Source organism: Oncorhynchus tshawytscha, unplaced genomic scaffold, assembly GCF_018296145.1.
Source record: "Oncorhynchus tshawytscha isolate Ot180627B unplaced genomic scaffold, Otsh_v2.0 Un_contig_13229_pilon_pilon, whole genome shotgun sequence".
In the NCBI taxonomy this organism is placed as follows: domain Eukaryota; kingdom Metazoa; phylum Chordata; class Actinopteri; order Salmoniformes; family Salmonidae; genus Oncorhynchus; species Oncorhynchus tshawytscha.
In genome coordinates this window covers 9-18,565 of record NW_024608581.1, presented here as the reverse complement: position 1 = coordinate 18,565, position 18,557 = coordinate 9, and the positions used below count along the sequence as shown (strand labels likewise).

The window sequence follows — 18,557 nt, the reverse complement described above, 5'->3', positions numbered from 1 at the left end:
TGGTACTCCCCTCTGCAGTGTCACAATGACGCAGGGATGTGTGCCAAATTGCAACCTATTCCCTATAGGCCCTGGTCAAAAGTAGTGCACCATGTAGGGAATAGGGTTCTATTTGGGACTCATTGTCAGTGTTCTACATTTCAATCTCTCAAACAGAACTTCCACAATCGCCGTCTGTATTCTTTGTTCTCTCTTGATTTCATTCCTTTATCTGATCATTCATCACACAGTGCCTTCTATTCTGGTATCACAAACTCACACTTCTGTGGTGCTGCTTGACAAAGCTCTCCTGTCTCCCTCTCACCCCCACCACCTCCAATCTATCCTGCCTTGGAGCAGGGATGTCCACCTCCCTCACAACTCTCTCCTCTGCCCTTGGGTTCCTATCTCTGTTCTCAGCCATCAGGGACCGGTGCCTCTCCCAGTCCTCTCCCATCAGGCTGCTAACGTCACTCAGGTCCCCCAGGTGCCCTACCGAGTCGCACTTCTCCAGGTCCGAGGCGATGGTCTGGAGGCTGATGACAGACATGGAGTCTGACCCTGCCTCCCCCTCCCTGTGACCCCAGCCCTGCTCTCTGTGTCTCTCCACCCACTGCCTGGTCTTCTCCCATCAGCCCAGTCCTTCTCCTCCAACCCTCCTCCTCCGCCACATGCTCCTCCAACCTGAACCCCGACAGCAGCTTTGACCTCAGCCTCCGCCCCCACTGGGAGCTCCGCCCACCGCAGGCTACGGGGCGGGCCCTGGTGGCTCGGACACGCCCCCTCTGGGCATGGATCTGCTCGCTGATTTGCTCCAGGTTGCGCAGGGCGACGGAGTAGCGCATTTTTACCCTTGCAACGCGTTCTTCCAGCTGCACCACCTTTGCCTTGTGCTCCTGTAAAAAAAAAAGGAAGTTGAAGTAAACAGGATTTGTACCCCAAAAATGTTTCACTGTTTTTTCTTTTTAAAGTAAGTGTTCTTGGGATGAGCCCGCTTGTCGAAATCTTGAAAATAGAACAGTGTTATTTTTAATGCTGAGCAGCGCGAGCCTCTCGCGGAGCCGGTCTGCTTCATGCACTGGTTTCGTTGAAATTAAAAACGGGAGCTTCTCACACTAGTGGGTCACGTGTTGCTTAAAACATGGCCGATCAGAAAGAGAATGGTCGTAGCACCAAACCATGAGGGACACCGCAGCTTTATAGTGGACTCAAGCAGTTGTGGACTCAACACAAGCAGTTGAAGTGTTGCTGTAACATCACACTGGCAGATTGATACAGATAGAATGTACTGACTATCCTACAGCGAGTACGATCGTGAACTCATTTAGAGAGATAAGCTTCTGCCCTATGGGTCATTCTGTCTGAGACGAGGCTACTCACCTCTAGTAGGTGGTTGAACTGAGCCTTGAGCTCGAAATAAGGTTTGGACTTGATGATGAACCTCTTGAGGGATTTCTGGAGGGTCTGGACACGTTGTTCTGCCTCCTGGCACAGCTGAGTGACCCGCTGGTGCTCCCTCTCACTCCGCAGCCGCTCCTCCTCTGCCTCGTTCACCTGGGGAAGACACACACACACACACACACACACACACACACACCATCAGCAGCCGTCGGTCATGCCTTTGGACATCAACCTGCCGTCACTCTCTCTAGGTGTCTCTGTTCCCATCAATCATCAGCATCAACCCGCCGTCTAGGTGTCTCTGTCCCCATCAATCATCAGCATCAACCCGTCGTCTAGGTGTCTCTGTTCCCATCAATCATCAGCATCAACCCATCGCCTAGGTGTCTCTGTTCCCATCAATCATCAGCATCAACCCGTCGTCTAGGTGTCTCTGTTCCCATCAATCATCAGCATCAACCCGCCGTCTAGGTGTCTCTGTCCCATCAATCATCAACACACCGTCACTCTCTCTCTAGGTGTCTCTTTCCCCATCAATCATCAGCATCAACCCGCCGTCTAGGTGTCTCTGTCCCCATCAATCATCAGCATCAACACACCGTCACTCTCTAGGTGTCTCTTTCCCCATCAATCATCAGCATCAACACACTGGCACTTTTACAAGGAGAAAAGAAAACAACAGTTATTTCACCCCATCAATCATCCATCACACCTGGGTGAGAGTCCCTCTCTTCGGCCTCCCGGGTGGCGCAGTGGTTAAGGGCGCTGTACTGCAGCGCCAGCTGTGCCATCAGAGACTCTGGGTTCGCGCCCAGGCTCTGTCCCCATCAACCGGCCGCGACCGGGAGGTCCGTGGGGCATCAGCACAACCCGCCTAGCGTCGTCCGGGTTAGGGAGGCTTGGCCGGTAGGAATGTCCTTGTCTCATCATGCACCAGCGACTCCTGTGGCGGGCCGGGCTCAGTGCGCGCTAACCAAGGTGGCCAGGTGCACGGTGTTTCCTCCGACACATTGGTGCGGCTGGCTTCTGGGTTGGATGGCGCTGTTAAGAAGCCATCCATTGGTTGGGTTGTGTGTATCGAGGACGCATGACTTTCAACCTTCGTCAGCCCTCGGGAGTTGTAGCGATGAGACAGATAGTAGCTACTAAAAACAATTGGATACCATGAAATTGGGGAGAAAAAGGGGTAAAATTAAAAATTAAATTAAAAACTACAAAAAAAGAGAGTCCCTCTCTTCAATCTCACACGCTGCATATACACACACACACACACACAGAATATATATATATATATATACACATACACACACGTTAAGTGCCCTGAAAATCACTTCCATAGCAGAACAGAATAGCGGCACTCCGACCTTGATCTTTACAAAGAGTACTGGACCACCTGCACCATGCTGGGAGACATAGTAAACAGACACCCTTAAAACATCCACTCCGACGAAGAGGCTTAACGTTTCACACGGGACCTGATTCAACTACACTACTTGTAGGATGAAGAGATTGATAGTTCTCACACCCTTTCCCCACCATCATTCACCGTCTACCATAGATAAGCTTTAGTAAGCTAGTGATTATCTAGTACAGAGATAATCAACTCCAGGACTGGGTCATCAAATCAAATTTTGTCACATGCACCCAATACAACACTGTGAAATGATTACTTATAAGCCCTTAACTCGATTTCTTGAACTGCATTGTTGGTTAAGAAAATATTTACTAAATAAACTAAGAACGAGGCTATATACAGGGGGTACAGGAACCGGGTCAATGTGTGAGGAGACAGGTTAGTCGAGGGAATTTGTACATGCAGATAGGGGTAAAGGTACTATGCATAGTTAATAAACAGCGAGTAGCAGCAGTGGGGGGGGGGTCTTATGGCTTGGAGGGTAGAAGCTGTTACGAAGCCTTTTGGTCCTAGACTTGGCGCTCCGGTACCGCTTGCCGTGGGGTCGTAGAGAGAACAGTCTATAACTTGGGTGACTGGAGTCTTTGACCATTTTTAGGGCCTTCCTCTGACACCGCCTGGTATAGAGGAAGCTTGGAAGCTTGTTCCCGGTGATGTACTGGGCCGTACGCACTACCCTCTGTCATTGTCTAGTACAGAGAACATCTCTGTACCAGGTCTGAATCAGTCCGTGCTGAGAAAGAGAGAATTAAAAATAAAAACAGAAGTGTTTCAGCCCTCCATGTCTTCTTATCGGTCTGCCATAGACCTGTCCTCGGTCTTCTTATCGGTCTGCCATAGACCTGTCCTCTGTCTTCTTAACGGTCTGCCATAGACCTGTCCTCGGTCTTCTTATCGGTCTGCCATAGACCTGTCCTCGGTCTTCTTAACGGTCTGCCATAGACCTGTCCTCGGTCTGCCATAGACCTGTCCTCTGTCTTCTTATCGGTCTGCCATAGACCTGTCCTCGGTCTGCCATAGAACTGTCCTCGGTCTTCTTAAACGGTCTGCCATAGACCTGTCCTCGGTCTTCTTATCGGTCTGCCATAGACCTGTCCTCGGTCTTCTTAACGGTCTGCCATAGACCTGTCCTCGGTCTTCTTAACGGTCTGCCATAGACCTGTCCTCGGTCTTCTTAACGGTCTGCCATAGACCTGTCCTCGGTCTTCTTAACGGTCTGCCATAGACCTGTCCTCGGTCTTCTTAACGGTCTCCCATAGACCTGTCCTCGGTCTACCATAGACCTGTCCTCGGTCTTCTTAACGGTCTGCCATAGACCTGTCCTCGGTCTTCTTAACGGTCTGCCATAGACCTGTCCTTGGTCTTCTTAACGGTCTACCATAGACCTGTCCTCGGGCTTCTTAAACGGTCTACCATAGACCTGTCCTCGGGCTTCTTAAACGGTCTACCATAGACCTGTCCTCGGGCTTCTTAAACGGTCTGCCATAGACCTGTCCTCGGTTGACCGATGTCGGTTAAATTATTTGAATTCCATTTAGTTCTGGGGTTTTTCAGCCCGACGCGCTGTTTCTCTAGAGAGAAGTCAAGAACTATGTGGTACGCTGAAGGGAGTTAGGCAAATATTCAACCTAGTTCAGCAACAAAATAAACAAACGTGGTAATTAACTACATGACCATAATCCATTGCGCCTCTTATATCCGTCTCGGACAGAGATGGATACACTTTTAACGCCTGCTACCTTAATGTACGAGAGAGGACTGTAAACAACAACACAAAGATGAGAGAGAGAGAGGACTGTAAACAACAACACAAAGATGAGAGAGAGAGGACTGTAAACAACAACACAAAGATGAGAGAGAGAGAGGACTGTAAACAACAACACAAAGATGATGAGAGAGAGAGGACTGTAAACAACAACACAAAGATGAGAGAGAGAGAGGACTGTAAAACAACAACACAAAGATGAGAGAGAGAGGACTGTAAACAACAACACAAAGATGAGAGAGAGAGGACTGTAAACAACAACACAAAGATGAGAGAGAGAGAGAGAGACTGTAAACAACAACACAAAGATGAGAGAGAGACTGTAAACAACAACACAAAGATGAGAGAGAGAGGGACTGTAAACAACAACACAAAGATGAGAGAGAGAGAGACTGTAAACAACAACACAAAGATGAGAGAGAGAGAGGACTGTAAACAACAACACAAAGATGAGAGAGAGAGTAAACACTGTGTACAACAACACAAAGATGAGAGAGAGAGGACTGTAAACAACAACACAAAGATGAGAGAGAGAGGACTGTAAACAACAACACAAAGATGAGAGAGAGGACTGTAAACAACACAAAGATGAGAGAGAGGACTGTAAACAACACAAAGATGAGAGAGAGGGATAGAGACAGTTCGTGAAAGAATACCTCATCTACTTTGAAGAAGTAGTAAAATGATTTGGTCAGACAGCTCTGCAGCATCGTTAGACAGGCTAGCTAAATAAGATGACTAAAGACAGTACAGTATGTGGAACTCAGAGATAACACTGTCTGGCTGGCTGGCTGAGCAGAGTCGAGTATGACATTAAAAATAATAAGGTCTACCCCACGTGAACCTGACAGAGACAAGGGAATATTTTCAACGTTTTGGCAATTGAATGTCCACTATTTTGGCCTTTGGAATTTCCATTTTTTTTTTTAAATCCAATCATTTTAATGTCAATTTTTCATAATACATTTGTTGAATTTTTTTTTTTGTCGAAACTGAAATTGAAAACCTTGATATTTAAAAATAATAATCAAACAAACGGACCTCAAAAAGCACTAATCTCTCACTAATCTCTCACTAATCTCTCACTAATCTCTCACTAATCTCTCAGCACTATTAGCCACAAGTTTTCACTGTCTAGTACAAACCAACTCCTGGACTTTGGGTTGAAGTACTAATGGGTTTTTCTTTCTACCTGGTAGTTAACCCCTCACCTGCCATACCACGTCTGAATCAGTCGCTGAGTAGAAGGAGAAAATGAAACCAGAAGTGTTGTTTCGGCCAACCAGAACCAGAGTTGAATAGTCCTGGTCCTGTATTCACAAAGCACTTCGGAGATTAGCACTCCTGGTCTGCCACAGCTACGACCTGTCCTCTCCCTGTGCCTTGGAGGTCCCCCTCCTCTCTCCCTGTGCCTTGGAGGTCCCCCCCCCCCTCCCTGTGCCTTGGAGGTCCCCCCTCTCTCCCTGTGCCTTGGAGGTCCCCCCTCTCTCCCTGTGCCTTGGAGGTCCCCCTCCTCTCTCCCTGTGCCTTGAAGTCCCCCTCCTCCCTCCCTGTGCCTTGGAGGACCCCCTCCTCTCTCTCGCTCTCTCTGTACCTTGGAGGTGGCGTGGTTGAGCATCTCCTGCCAGGTGGGGTCCAGAGTGTTCCTGTCTGCCAGGAGCCCCTGCTCTGCCACGTACACCATCTCTCTGGCAGCCGTATGCATGGAGACGGCTCTCTCGTACCTCAACGCTGCCTTCTGCGTCTCCTGCTGGGCCTATGAAAACAACAACCAATCATAGTTCAGCTGAGGACACTACAATGAATCATAGTAAGAGAGACACCACAACCAATCATAGTTCAGTAACAGACACACCACAACCAACCAGACGACAAACCAATTACTAAAGGGGTGAATCCTTACTTACAGTAAAGTTCAAATGTAATTCCCATTGACATCAATCCATGACTAAACGAAAATCTGATTTAAATGGAAGTTAGGATTAGCCTCTAAAATCAGGAGAATGATGTTGGTGGTGCCAGGAAAACAGGAAGTCTCCCCATCACCAGCTATAAAACAAGAAGTCTCCCCATCACCAGCTATAAAACAAGAAGTCTCCCCATCACCAGCTATAAAACAGGAAGTATCACCATCACCAGCTATAAAACAGGAAGTCTCCCCATCACCAGCTATAAAACAGGAAGTCTCCCCATCACCAGCTATAAAACAGGAAGTCTCCCCATCACCAGCTATAAAACAGGAAGTCTCCCCATCACCAGCTATAAAACAAGAAGCCTCCCCATCACCAGCTATAAAACAGGAAGTCTCCCCATCACCAGCTATAAAACAGGAAGTCTCCCCATCACCAGCTATAAAACAGGAAGTCTCCCCATCACCAGCTATAAAACAGGAAGTCTCCCCATCACCAGCTATAAAACAGGAAGTCTCCCCATCACCAGCTATAAAACAGGAAGTCTCCCCATCACCAGCTATAAAACAGGAAGTCTCCCCATCACCAGCTATAAAACAGGAAGTCTCCCCATCACCAGCTATAAAACAGGAAGTCTCCCCATCACCAGCTATAAAACAGGAAGTCTCCCCATCACCAGCTATAAAACAGGAAGTCTCCCATCACCAGCTATAAAACAGGAAGTCTCCCCATCGCCAGCTATAAAACAGGAAGTCTCCCCATCACCAGCTATAAAACAGGAAGTCTCCCCATCACCAGCTATAAAACAGGAAGTCTCCCCATCACCAGCTATAAAACAGGAAGTCTCCCCATCACCAGCTAAAAACAGGAAGTCTCCCCATCACCAGCTATAAAACAGGAAGTCTCCCCATCACCAGCTATAAAACAGGAAGTCTCCCCATCACCAGCTATAAAACAGGAAGTCTCCCCATCACCAGCTATAAAACAGGAAGTCTCCCCATCACCAGCTATAAAACAGGAAGTCTCCCCATCACCAGCTATAAAACAGGAAGTCTCCCATCACCATCACCCCAGCTATAAAACAGGAAGTCTCCCCATCACCAGCTATAAAACAGGAAGTCTCCCCATCACCAGCTATAAAACAGGAAGTCTCCCCATCACCAGCTATAAAACAGGAAGTCTCCCCATCACCAGCTATAAAACAGGAAGTCTCCCCATCACCAGCTATAAAACAGGAAGTCACCAGCTATAAAACAGGAAGTCTCCCCATCACCAGCTATAAAACAGGAAGTCTCCCCATCACCAGCTATAAAACAGGAAGTCTCCCCATCACCAGCTATAAAACAGGAAGTCTCCCCATCACCAGCTATAAAACAGGAAGTCTCCCCATCACCAGCTATAAAACAGGAAGTCTCCCCATCACCAGCTATAAAACAGGAAGTCTCCCCATCACCAGCTATAAAACAGGAAGTCTCCCCATCACCAGCTATAAAACAGGAAGTCTCCCCATCACCAGCTATAAAACAGGAAGTCTCCCCATCACCAGCTATAAAACAGGAAGTCTCCCCATCACCAGCTATAAAACAGGAAGTCTCCCCATCACCAGCTATAAAACAGGAAGTCTCCCCATCACCAGCTATAAAACAGGAAGTCTCCCCATCACCAGCTATAAAACAGGAAGTCTCCCCATCACCAGCTATAAAACAGGAAGTCTCCCCATCACCAGCTATAAAACAGGAAGTCTCCCCATCACCAGCTATAAAACAGGAAGTCTCCCCATCACCAGCTATAAAACAGGAAGTCTCCCCATCACCAGCTATAAAACAGGAAGTCTCCCCATCACCAGCTATAAAACAAGAAGTCTCCCCATCACCAGCTATAAAACAGGAAGTCTCCCCATCACCAGCTATAAAACAGGAAGTCTCCCCATCACCAGCTATAAAACATCACCAGCTATAAAACAGAAGTCTCCCCATCACCAGCTATAAAACAGGAAGTCTCCCCATCACCAGCTATAAAACAGGAAGTCTCCCCATCACCAGCTATAAAACAGGAAGTCTCCCCATCACCAGCTATAAAACAGGAAGTCTCCCCATCACCAGCTATAAAACAAGAAGACGGCAGCAACAGCTACAAATCATAGAGAAGTGAACCATGAAAATAGCTGATCCTCATCGTATTCTAGTCATGCTAGTTGGTAAATTATGTCAAAGCCAGAGAGGGGGAAGATTTGTCCATGTTGGTTTAGGGAGAAGGAGAGGGGCACTTCGAGACGAGGTGTAGGTCCCAAGTGGCACACTATTCCCTATATATAGTGCACTACTACCCTTATAGGCCCTGGTAAAAAGTAGTGCACTATAAAGGGAATAGGGTGCCATTTGGAACACGCACAATGTGCCTCAGAATCCCAGGAGGGGGCGGGGCCGGAGAGAGGCCGCATCAGCAGGAGGGGCGGGGCCAGATAGACGCACAAGGTTGCCCAAAGTTTAGGGTCGTCAGGCAAAGATTGATGACTGCTTCACTCTTGAACACCAGTTCTAATAATTTTTGTGACACGGTTCCCTTGACTGTCTGTCTCGCTCAATAGCAGTCAGACGTGGGCCAGGTCGAACCAAGCAACTGTTTTGAGGACAGAATAATAAATAAATAAAACATTCTTTAAATCACACAACAACAAAAAAGTGCTTGGTTGTCTTGTCTCCTGAATAGACGTCTACGTAGTTAACATCTAAATGCCTGGGAAATTATACCGCCCAGATTATTTCTACTTTTCTCCTCTACAGGGCCTTCAGAAAGTAGTCGCACTCCCTTGACTTATTCTTATTCCACATTTTGTTGTGTTACAGCCTGAATTCAAAATGGATTGAAAATTTAAAAGCTGCAATGTCTTGAGTTAGGAAGTATTCAACCCCTTTGTTATGGCAAACAGAAATAGGTTGGAGGATGAAAAATGTGCTGAACAAGTCACATAAGTTTGCATGGACTCACCCTCTGTACAATAGCGGTTAACATGATTTTTGAATGAGTACTTCAACTCTGTACCCCGCACATACAGATAATTGTAAGGTCCCTCAGTCGAGAAGTGAATTTCAAAAAACACATTCAACCACAAAGACCAGGGAGTTTTTTTTTCAATGCCTCGCAAAGAAGGGCACCTATTGGTAGATTAAATAAAAAAGCAGACGCTGAATTTCCCTTTGAGCGTGGTGAAGTTATTAATTACACTTTGGATGGTGTATCAATACAACAAGTCACTACAAAGATACAGGCGTCCTTCCTAACTCAGTTGCTGGAGAGGAAGGAAACCGCTCAGGGATTTCAACATGAGGACAAGGGTGACTTAAAACAGTCAGAGTTTAAATGGCTGTGATAGGAGAAAACCACAGATGGATCAACAACATTGTAGTTACTCCACAATACTAACCTAAATGACAGAGTGAAAAGAAGGAAGCCTGTACAGAATATAAATATTCCAAAACATTCATCCTGTTTGCAACAAGAAACTAAAGTAATAATGCAAAATATGTGGGAAGGAAATTAACTTTATGTCCTGAATACAAAGCGTTATGTTTGGGGTAAATCCATTACAACACTGAGTACCACTCTCCATACTTTCAAGCATAGTGATTGCTGCATCATGTTATGGGTATTCTTGTAATCGTTACACCCTGGGGAGTTTCAGGATCTACGTAAATGAGCTAAGCACAGGCAAAATCCTTGAGGAAAACCTGGTTTAGTCTGCTTTCCACCAGACACTGGGAGATGAATTCACCTTTCAGCAGGACAATAACCTAAAACACTAGGCCAAATCTACACTGGAGTTGCTTACCAAGAAGACAGTGAATGTTCCTGAGTGGCCGAGTTACAGTTTTGACTTAAATCTACTTGAAAATCTATGGCAAGACCTGAAAATGGTTTTCTAGCAACGATCAACAACCAATTTTAACAGAGCTGGAAGAATTTTGAAAAGAATAATGGGCAAATGTTACACAATCCAGGTGTGTAAAGCTCTTAGAGACTTACCCAGAAACCCTCACAGCTGTAATCGCCACCAAAAGGTGCTTCTACAAAGTATTGACTCAGGGCTGTGAATACTTATGTATATTAAGTATTTCATTTAACACATTTTACAAAATTTCAACAAATAAACAAACATGTTTTCACTTTGTCATTATGGGATATTTCAGCGTTCATAACACAACTATTATATTAATTATAAATTCAGGCTGTAACACAACAAAATGTGGAATAAGTCAAGAGGCGTGAATACAATCTGAAGGCCCTGTAATTCCACATTGACATTATGGGGTTTGTGTAAGCCAGTAAAATACATCTCAATTTAATCCATTTTAAAATGAAGCTGTAACACAACAAAATGTGGAATAAGTCAAGAGGCGTGAATACAATCTGAAGGCCCTGTAATTCCACATTGACATTATGGGGTTTGTGTATAAGCCAGTAAAATACATCTCAATTTAATCCATTTTAAAATGAAGCTGTAACACAACAAAATGTGGAATAAGTCAAGAGGCGTGAATACAATCTGAAGGCCCTGTAATTCCACATTGACATTATGGGGTTTGTGTATAAGCCAGTAAAATACATCTCAATTTAATCCATTTTAAAATGAAGCTGTAACACAACAAAATGTGGAATAAGTCAAGAGGCGTGAATACAATACATCTCAATTTAATCCATTTAGGCCCTGTAATAAGTCAAGAGGCACAATTGACATTACATTGACATTATGGTTTGTGTATAAGCCAGTAAAATACATCTCAATTTAATCCATTTTAAAATGAAGCTGTAACACAACAAAATGTGGAATAAGTCAAGAGGCGTGAATACAATCTGAAGGCCCTGTAATTCCACATTGACATTATGGGGTTTGTGTATAAGCCAGTAAAATACATCTCAATTTAATCCATTTTAAAATGAAGCTGTAACACAACAAAATGTGGAATAAGTCAAGAGGCGTGAATACAATCTGAAGGCCCAGTAATTCCACATTGACATTATGGGGTTTGTGTATAAGCCAGTAAAATACATCTCAATTTAATCCATTTTAAAATGAAGCTGTAACACAACAAAATGTGGAATAAGTCAACGGGTGTGAATACATTCCAAAAAAATGTAGATTTACATTGGTCACACTGTAAGTTTCCTTAAGCACAGACACAGACAGACACAGATGACAGACATTAGACACAGACACACACAGACATAGAGACAGACATAGAGACAGACATAGACACAGACATAGAGACAGACATAGACATAGAGACAGACATAGACACAGACAGGCACAGACATAGACAGACAGACACAGACATAGACACAGACAGACACACACAGACAGAGACAGACATAGACATAGAGACAGACATAGACACAGACATAGACACAGACATAGACACAGACATAGAGACAGACATAGAGACAGACATAGAGACAGACATAGACATAGAGACAGACACAGACACAGACATAAACACAGACACAGACAGACATAGATATAGAGACAGACATAGACATAGACACAGACATAGAGACAGACATGACATAGAGACAGACACAGACATAGACATAGACAGACATAGACATAGACACAGACATAGACAGACATAGAGATAGACATAGAGACAGACACAGACAGACATAGACAGACAGACACAGACATAGAGACAGACACAGACAGAGACAGACACAGACATAGAGACAGACATAGAGAGAGACAGACATAGAGACACAGACATAGAGACAGACATAGACACAGACACAGATGACATAGAGACAGACACAGACAGAGACAGACAGACATAGAGACAGACAGACAGAGACAGACAGACATAGAGACAGACATAGACACAGACACAGATGACATAGAGACAGACACAGACAGAGACAGACACAGACATAGAGACAGACATAGACATAGACAGACATAGACACAGACATAGACACAGACATAGAGACAGACATAGAGACAGACATAGAGACAGACATAGAGACAGACATAGACATAGAGACAGACAGACATAGACAGAGACAGACATAGACATAGAGACATAGACACAGACATAGACACAGACATAGACATAGACACAGACAGACAGACAGACAGACACAGACATAGACAGACAGACAGACAGACATAGAGACAGACATAGAGACAGACATAGAGACAGACATAGACACAGACATAGACACTAGACACAGACAGACAGACATAGAGACAGACATAGACAGAGACAGACAGACATAGAGACAGACATAGACAGAGACAGACACAGACACAGACATAGACACAGACATAGACACAGACAGACACAGACATAGACAGACAGACACAGACATAGACAGACACAGACATAGACAGACAGACACAGACACAGAGACAGACATAGACAGAGACACAGACATAGACAGACACAGACATACACAGACATAGACACAGACATAGACACAGACATAGACAGACATAGACACAGACATAGAGACACAGACATAGACAGACACAGACATAGACAGACACAGACAGACACAGACATAGACAGACAGACAGACATAGACAGAGACAGACAGACACAGACACACAGACACTAGACACAGACAGACACAGACACAGACACTAGACACAGACAGACAGACACAGACATAGACACAGACATAGACACAGACAGACACAGACAGACACAGACATAGACATAGAGACAGACAGACACAGACACAGACATAGAGACAGACATAGACATAGACACAGACACAGACACTAGACACAGACAGACACAGACACAGACAAAGCTAAATGTCTAGAAGAAATGCTGATCCCAGTCTCCTTTCCTCTGCATATTGGCCGTGAGGTTGGTTGCTGCTAACCAGATCACATTTCCAATCCATGATTTACTTAATTGGTTTCAATTAGATCCCTGAGGGTTACACGAAATATTTCCATTAGTTCTAATTACAGTTTGGAAATACCCTTCGCAACGCTGATTAAACATGGACGGGCACTCGTGCCCCGTTTCACCAAGGGACCTCAGACTGGGGTGAAAAGTTCACCTTCCAAAGGTCAAATTGTTTTACGTAATCAATAAGGATGACTCATTAGGCGGCTTCATGTACTACGTCTATAACAACAACTTGGAAGGTTAAATTCAAATGAGAATCTTAATGAAATGTTTTTTGTTTTTTTACACATTCGTGTGTGTGGATTAAGTTATGCAAAGCTTTGTCACTAAAGCACCTTATACCACCCACCACTGCGACATGTATGCTCTAGTCGGTTGGCCCTCGCTACATATTCGTCGCCAGACCCACTGGCTCAGGTCATCTACAAGTCCATGCTAGGTAAAGCTCCGCCTTATCTCAGTTCACTGGTCATGATGGCAACACCCATCCGTAGCACGCGCTCCAGCAGGTGTATCTCACTGATCATCCCTAAAGCCAACACCTCATTTGGCCGCCTTTCGTTCCAGTTCTCTGCTGCCTGTGACTGGAACGAATTGCAAAAATCGCTGCATTTGGAGACTTTTATCTCCCTCACCAACTTCAAACATCTGCTATCTGAGCAGCTAACCGATCGCTGCAGCTGTACATAGTCTATCGGTAAATAGCCCACCCATTTTTACCTACCTCATCCCCATACTGTTTTTCTTTTCTGCTCTTTTGCACACCAATATCTCTACCTGTACATGACCATCTGATCATTTATCACTCCAGTGTTAATCTGCAAAATTGTAATTATTTGCCTACCTCCTCATGCTTTTTGCACAAAATGTATATAGACTCCCATTTTTTTCCTACTGTGTTATTGACTTGTTAATTGTTTACTCCATGTGTAACTCTGTTGTCTGTTCACACTACTATGCTTTATATTGGCCAGGTCGCAGTTGCAAATGAGAACTTGTTCTCAACTAGCCTACCTGGTTAAATAAAGGTGAAATAAAATTAAAAAAAAAATATATATATATACACAGTACCTTCGGATCGTATTCAAACCCTTTGACATTTTGTTATGTTACACACTTATTCTAAAATGGATTAAATACCTTTAAAAATAGTAATATACACACACACACAAAATATCCCATCATGACAAAGCGAAAACAGTTTTTTGAAAATTTATTAAAATCGGAAATACCATATTTACATAAGTATTCAAACCCTTTGATATGAGACTTGAAATTGAGCTCATGTGCATTCTGCTTCTATTGATCATCCTTGGGATGTTTCTACAACTTGATTGGAGTTCACCTGTGGTTAATTCAATTGATTGGACATGATTTTGGAAAGGTACACACCTGTCAATATAAGGTCCCTCAGTTGACAGTGCACGTCAGAGCGAAAACCAAGCCATAAGGTTGAAGGAATTGTCCGTCAAGCTCCAAGACAGGATTTTGGCGAAGTACAGATGTGGGGAAGGGTACCAAAAAATGTCTGCAGCATTGAAGGTCCCCAAGAACACAGTGGCCTCCATCATTCTTAAATGGAAGAAGTTTGGAACCACAAAGACTCTTCCTAGAGCTGGCCGCCCATCCAAACTGAGCAATCGGGGGAGAAGAGCCTTGGTCAGGGAGGTGACCAAGAATATGATGGTCGCTCTGACAGAGCTCAGAGTTCCTCTGGAGATGGTTGTCCTTTTGGAGGGTTCTCCCATCTCTGCGGCACTCCACCAATTAGGTCTTTATGGTAGAGTGGCCAGACGGCAACCACTCCACAGTAAAAGGCACACTTGGGAGTTTGCTCGCTTGGAATTTGCCAAAAGGCACCTAAAGACTCTCAGACCATGAGAAACAAGATTCTCTGGTCTGATGAAACCAAGATTGAACTCTTTGGCCTGAATACCAAGCGTCACATCTGGAGGGAATCTGGCACCCTCCCTACGGTGAAGCATGGTGGTGTTAGCGTCATGCTGTGGGGATGTTTTTCAGTGGCAGGGGCTAGGAGACTAGTCAGGATTGAGGGCAAGATGAAAGGGGCAAAGTACCGAGAGATCCTTGATGAAAACCTGCTCCAGAGCGCTCAGGACCTGATCGAACATCGCTGGAGACCTAGAAATATCTGTGCAGCAACGCTCCCCATCCAACCTGACAGAGCTTGAGGGGCTGCAGGGAAGAGTGGGAGAAACTCCCCAAATACAGGTGTGCCAAGCTTGTAGCGTCATACCCAAGAAGACTCGAGGCTGTAACCGCTGCCAAAGGTGCTTCAAAGTACTGCGTAAAACGTCTGAATATTTATGTAAATGTAATATTTCAGTTTATTTGTAATAAATTAGCAAACATTTCTGCAAATCTAACTTTATTTGCCACATGCGCCGAATACAACAAGTTTAGACTTTCCCGTGAAACACACTAAGTACACAGTGAAGACACTTGACAGTTGGTCCGTGCATGCTTTGAGTACACGTCCTGGTAATCCATCTGGCCCAGCGGCTTTGTGAATGTTGACCTGTTCAAAGGTTTTGTTCACATCGGCGACCGAGAGCGTTATCACACAGTCATCCAGAACAGCTGGTGCTCTCATGCATGCTTCAGTGTTGCTTGCCTCGAAGCGAGCATAAAAGGCATTTAGTTCATCTGGTAGGCTCACGTCACTCGGCAGCTCGAGTCTGGGTTTCCCTTTGTAGTCCGTAATAGTTTTCAAGTCCTGCCACATCCGACGAGCGTCAAAGCCGGTGAAGAAGGATTCAATCTTAATCCTGTATTGATGCTTTGCTTGTTTGATGGTTAGTCTGAGGGCATAGCGGGATTTCTTATAAGGGTCCGGATTAGTCTCCCTCTCCTTGAAAGCAGCAGCTCTAGCCTTTAGCTCGATGCGGATGTTGCCTGTAATCCATGGCTTCTGGTTGGGATATGTACGTACAGTCACTGTGGGGGCAACGTCATCGATGCACTTATTGATGAAGCTGATGACTGAGGTGGTGTACTCCTCAATGCCATTGGATGAATCCCGGAACATATTCCAGTCTGTGCAAATCAGTCCTGTAGTGTAGCATCCGCGTCATGTGACCATTTCTGTATTGAGCGAGTCACTGTTACTTCCTGCTTTAGTTTTTGCTTGTAAGCAGGAATCAGGAGGATAAAATTTGTCAGATTTGCCAAATGGAGGGCGGGGGACACACTTGGGAGTTTGCTCGCTTGGAATTTGCCAAAAGGCACCTAAAGACACTCAGACCATGAGAAACAAGAGAGCTTTGTATGCATCTCTGTGTGTGGAGTAAAAGTGGTCTAGGATTTTTTTACCCCTGGTTGGACATGCTGGTAAAAATTTGGCAAAACTGATTTAAGTTTGCCTGCATTAAAGTCCCCGGCCACTAGGAGCGCCACTTCTGGGTGAGCATTTTCTTCTTTGCTTATGGCCTTATAGAGTTCGTTGAGTGCGGTCTTAGTGCCAGCATCGTTTTGAGGTGGTAAATAGACTGCTACGAATAAATACAAATGAGGACTCTCTTTGTAGATAGTGTGGTCTGCAGCTTATCATATGGTACTCTACCTCAGACGAGCAATACCGAGACTTTTTTAAATATTAGACATCGCGCACCAGCTGTTATTGACAAAAAGACACACACCCCCACTCATCATCTTACCAGAGGTAGCGTCTCTGTTCTGCCAGCGCATGGAAAATCCCGCTAGCTCTACATTGTCCGTATTTCTCGTTCAGCCACTTCTCTGTGAAACATAAGATGTTACAGTTTTTAATGTCCCGTTGGTAGGATAATCTCCATAGTAGGTAATCAATTTTATTTTCCAATGATTGCACGTTAGCAAGAATGGAAGGCACTGGGAGTTTACTCGCTCGCCTCCAGATTCTCAGAAGGATCCCCGCTCTGCGTCCCCTATTCTTCACACAAAGGCATGGATCTGGGCCTGTTCCAGTGAAAGAAAGCAGGATATCCTTCTCGCCAGACTCCGTTAAAGGAAAAAAATATTCCAGTTCGTGTGAGTAATCACTTTTCTTATTTTTTAACATTTTTTACCCCTTTTTCGTGTTATCCAATTGCAGTAGTCACTATCTTGTCTCATCGCTACAACTCCTGTAATGGGCTCGGAGAGACGAAGGTGGAAAGCCATGCGCCCTCCGAAACACAACCCATTTTTCCCCCAAAATGTTTTTGCTTTGTCATTATGTGGTACTGTTTGTAGATTGAAGTCAAGGGGTCTGAATACTTTCCCGAAGGCACTGTAGGTTGACAGAGGCTGGGTAACTAAATGGCTATTTTGCCACACCAGAGATAATATTAAAAACCTTTCGATGAGCACCCAAACACCACTCAAAACACACATCCAGTCCGACACACAACCCCACACAAACACCAACCTCTTTGGCTAGTCTGCGGAAGCCGTAGTAGGGCCTGGCCTTCTCAATGCAGGTCCCTAGCTGGGGAGCCCTGAGCATTGAGCTTCCTGGCTGAGTCAGTGAGGATCCTCCTGTAGCTGGACCTAGCATCCTGAAGGGGAGAGAGACATTCCCCAGTTAACCTCATAGCGCAGTACTGTAATTGATAGGCTACCATCAAATTATATCACTTCAATAACAATCCTCAAGAGGTCTTCACAATAGACCTTGAGGCAAGGGAAGTAAGTCATCTCCTTCACACTGCTTCTCTGACCTCTGCTCAATAACAACATGTGAAAAGGTAAACCTTTACATTACTGTGTGCAGTGAATTAAGAGTGTGTTGACGAGGACCTTGCGGCTTAGTGAGACCTGAATCACATGACATTGTCTATGTCAACACCAAGAGAAAGAGTGAGTAGGCTACGCCCCAAGAAAGACAGCTAAAGTATAGCACTAGCATACACTGGGTATACCAAACATTAGGAACACCTTCCCCTTTTTCCCTGTTGGGGGCATGTGAAAGCGTGCTGGCCCATGTTGACTCCAATGCTCCCCACAGTTGTGTCAAGTTGGCTGGATGTCCTTTGGGTGGTGGACCATTCTTGATACACATATGGGAAACTGTTGAGTGTGGAAAAACCCAGCAGTGTTGCAGTTCTTGTATGTGTGGCCTTCTGAATGGCAACAAAACACAACCCATGTCTCTTATCTCAAGGCTTAAATATCCTTCTTTAACCTTTCTCCTTCCC

General features: G+C 44.9%; 1 protein-coding gene across 1 annotated transcript; it reads right to left on the bottom strand.

The window, feature by feature from the left end:
- Positions 1-247: 247 nt before the first annotated feature.
- Positions 248-17,918, bottom strand: LOC121843636 (SH3 domain-binding protein 5-like; the record flags this gene model as incomplete). Its single annotated transcript, XM_042313381.1, is given in 6 exon segments — positions 248-508; positions 594-875; positions 1,360-1,533; positions 6,154-6,315; positions 17,789-17,851; positions 17,853-17,918. Coding segments are annotated over 6 exon segments (1,008 nt in total), but the record flags the coding sequence as incomplete, so codon positions are not given.
- Positions 17,919-18,557: the final 639 nt, after the last annotated feature.